We start from the raw sequence: 2,637 nt of genomic DNA, 5'->3' as shown, positions 1-2,637 counted from the left end.
TTATGTTAATTAATGAAATCATTTTTTTATCATATAATAGTAATTATATTATAAATCCTAGTTACATATTAACAGAAATATAATACATATCTAAATCTATGTGATTATCATTTAACCACTGATAAAAAACATTGTATATATTATCTTTGTAATTAATTCTAACATTTTTGTAAATAATAAATTATATATTAACAAATCTATATATTACATTTAATTGTGTTTCTTTGAACAAAATGTTAAATCCCGCCATTGAAGATTTGGTAATTTTTGCTTTTTATTTTAAAATTATATATTTATCTAATTTAATGATTTAAACATCTTATAAAGCAATAAAAATTTTATTATAAAATTTTTATTTAGTCATATATACATTTACAATAATTGATACTTTTTTTCATTTAGGTTATTAATTATGATGATTACTCCACTATAACAAAAATATTCAAGGAAAAAAACGACTACGATTATTCTGATAAATATGATGTTGTTTTTAAATATGCCCAACGTGAAGAAAATTGGAACGAACAAAAGTTTAAAACAACTTATGATCAAATATTTAGACATTTAAAAAATAGTTCAGTTATGTTGTATTATATGCAACAAGGTTGTAAATACATGAGCTATTTCTTACATAAACATGTAACAAATGATCTTCATCATTATTATGATTCAGATTCTTTCAAAATTTTGCATAAATATGTGACATATTTTCATAAATATGAAGGTAGTACTAGTAATAAGTTATGTTTGCCACACATTGTTTACGTAAATTACGATATGTATAAGGAACTGAATACTATATATGAGTTGTATAATCTGTATAATAATCTTCTACCAATGAATAGTCAATGGGAAGATTCAAAATGTTTATCATTAAAATCTTTCATTAATCAATATAATTATTATATCAAGAAGATAGATCCTACTAATTTAAAACTTAAAGAAATATTAAAACCTTTTGAAAATAACGTGAGAAAAACTATAAATGGTCTTGATGGAAAATGTACAAATTATACTTATCCTTTAGAAAATTTAGAACAAACTAAACCACCTGAAGAAAACAAACAACAGCGTACACAAGAATTAGCACAACCTCAACCACAAGCATTACAACATCAAGAAGAAAATCAACGAGGTGGAACAAGTACAGAAGAAACACAATTAACATTAACATTATCCCTACCCTCGTCACCAGAATTAGGAAGTGTCACAACAGAATCAGGTATAGAGCAGGGCGTAGAAACAGACCTACGCTCAGGAAGAGGTCCAGAACCAGTAATAAAAGAAGTCACAGTAAGTGAACTTCAAGAATCACATGATTATATAACACCAAGAACACATACACGCAATGAAAGAATTGGACAATCACAATATAGACAAAGAGTAGAATCCCCAGAACAATTAGAATTAACAGATGACCGATCATTATATCCACAACATGGATTGGAAGGAGACCAAGGAACCATGGGAAAAATAACAGGTGCTATTACTGGAGTTTTAAGAGAAGTTGAACCAGGACCTATTCTTGGTGTATCTGGTGGGATGGGTGCCTTATTTTTACTTTTTAARGTATACATGGTTTTAAAAATATACTCATATGTTTATAATACATTTAAATAAAATTTACCATTATCATATAATTATGTTTTAAACTCTTTAAATTTTCTTCTTAATTTTAGTATACTCCAGTTGGATCCTTCTTTGGAGGAAGAAGAGGAAGAATCCGTCAAATTCCCAGTAGTTTTAGGGGGTTTCCACCAGGAGAATTCCCAAATTTTCATGAATATGATGGTGGGTTTATTGGATATGGTCCAATGAATATAAATCCTTTCGCGGAATAGGACATGTTGCGTTATTTCTTCATAAAAAATAAGTTTATTTATAAGGTGACCATAAAAAAAATATAAATCATGCATTCAATAACTATATTTAAAAAAAGCAAACATAATATCTATACTTAATATATATTTTTTAAGAAATAAATCTAAATATTTTGTAGTTCCTTGTATGAAATTGATCCAAATTCATCAAATATATAATTGTAGTATTATGATAAGCCCTAAAATGATGAGAATAACATAAATAAAGTTTAATTATAAGAAGTTTGCATTTATTACTGTTCAAATGATGCATTACAAAACTATTAATAATTCATAAAATATATATTGCATAATTATTACAATGAAAAAAGCATCACTATTTATAAGTATATATGTCAATACACATATACTTGTAATATGTAAATATGCTAAAATTTTCTAAAATGCATAATAAAATAATAAATTAATCTAATCATATAACTATTTTTTTCCTATTAAAACAAATGCTTACAATGTATGTAATTATATTTTAAAAAATGATTTAAACTACATTACATATACAAGTACATCATATCTAAAAATGATACCACTTTTTATAAAAATAATTAATCTAAAATATATTAACAGATTTTACTAATTTTAAAAGTATTATAAATGATAGGTGCATATTTATAGTAAAAATACATATCCATATATGTTATATTATGTAATCTATTATTTAATGGAAATCTATACATATATTATAATTTTTTCATTTAAATTTATTAAATAATAAACATTTCCAATATTAATAACCTAATTTTCCTAATTAAACATA

General features: G+C 24.2%; 1 protein-coding gene across 1 annotated transcript; it reads left to right on the top strand.

The window, feature by feature from the left end:
* Window positions 1–233: 233 nt before the first annotated feature.
* PVX_071190 (variable surface protein Vir28-related) lies at window positions 234–1,841 on the top strand (the record flags this gene model as incomplete). Its single annotated transcript, XM_001612389.1, has 3 exons — window positions 234–260; window positions 403–1,537; window positions 1,690–1,841. Coding segments are annotated over 3 exons (1,314 nt in total), but the record flags the coding sequence as incomplete, so codon positions are not given.
* Window positions 1,842–2,637: the final 796 nt, after the last annotated feature.

This window comes from Plasmodium vivax, genomic scaffold, assembly GCF_000002415.2.
Source record: "Plasmodium vivax scf_6707 genomic scaffold, whole genome shotgun sequence".
Taxonomy (NCBI): domain Eukaryota; phylum Apicomplexa; class Aconoidasida; order Haemosporida; family Plasmodiidae; genus Plasmodium; species Plasmodium vivax.
The sequence above is the reverse complement of the archived record's forward strand: the minus strand, read 5'-3'. Positions and strand labels throughout refer to the sequence as shown.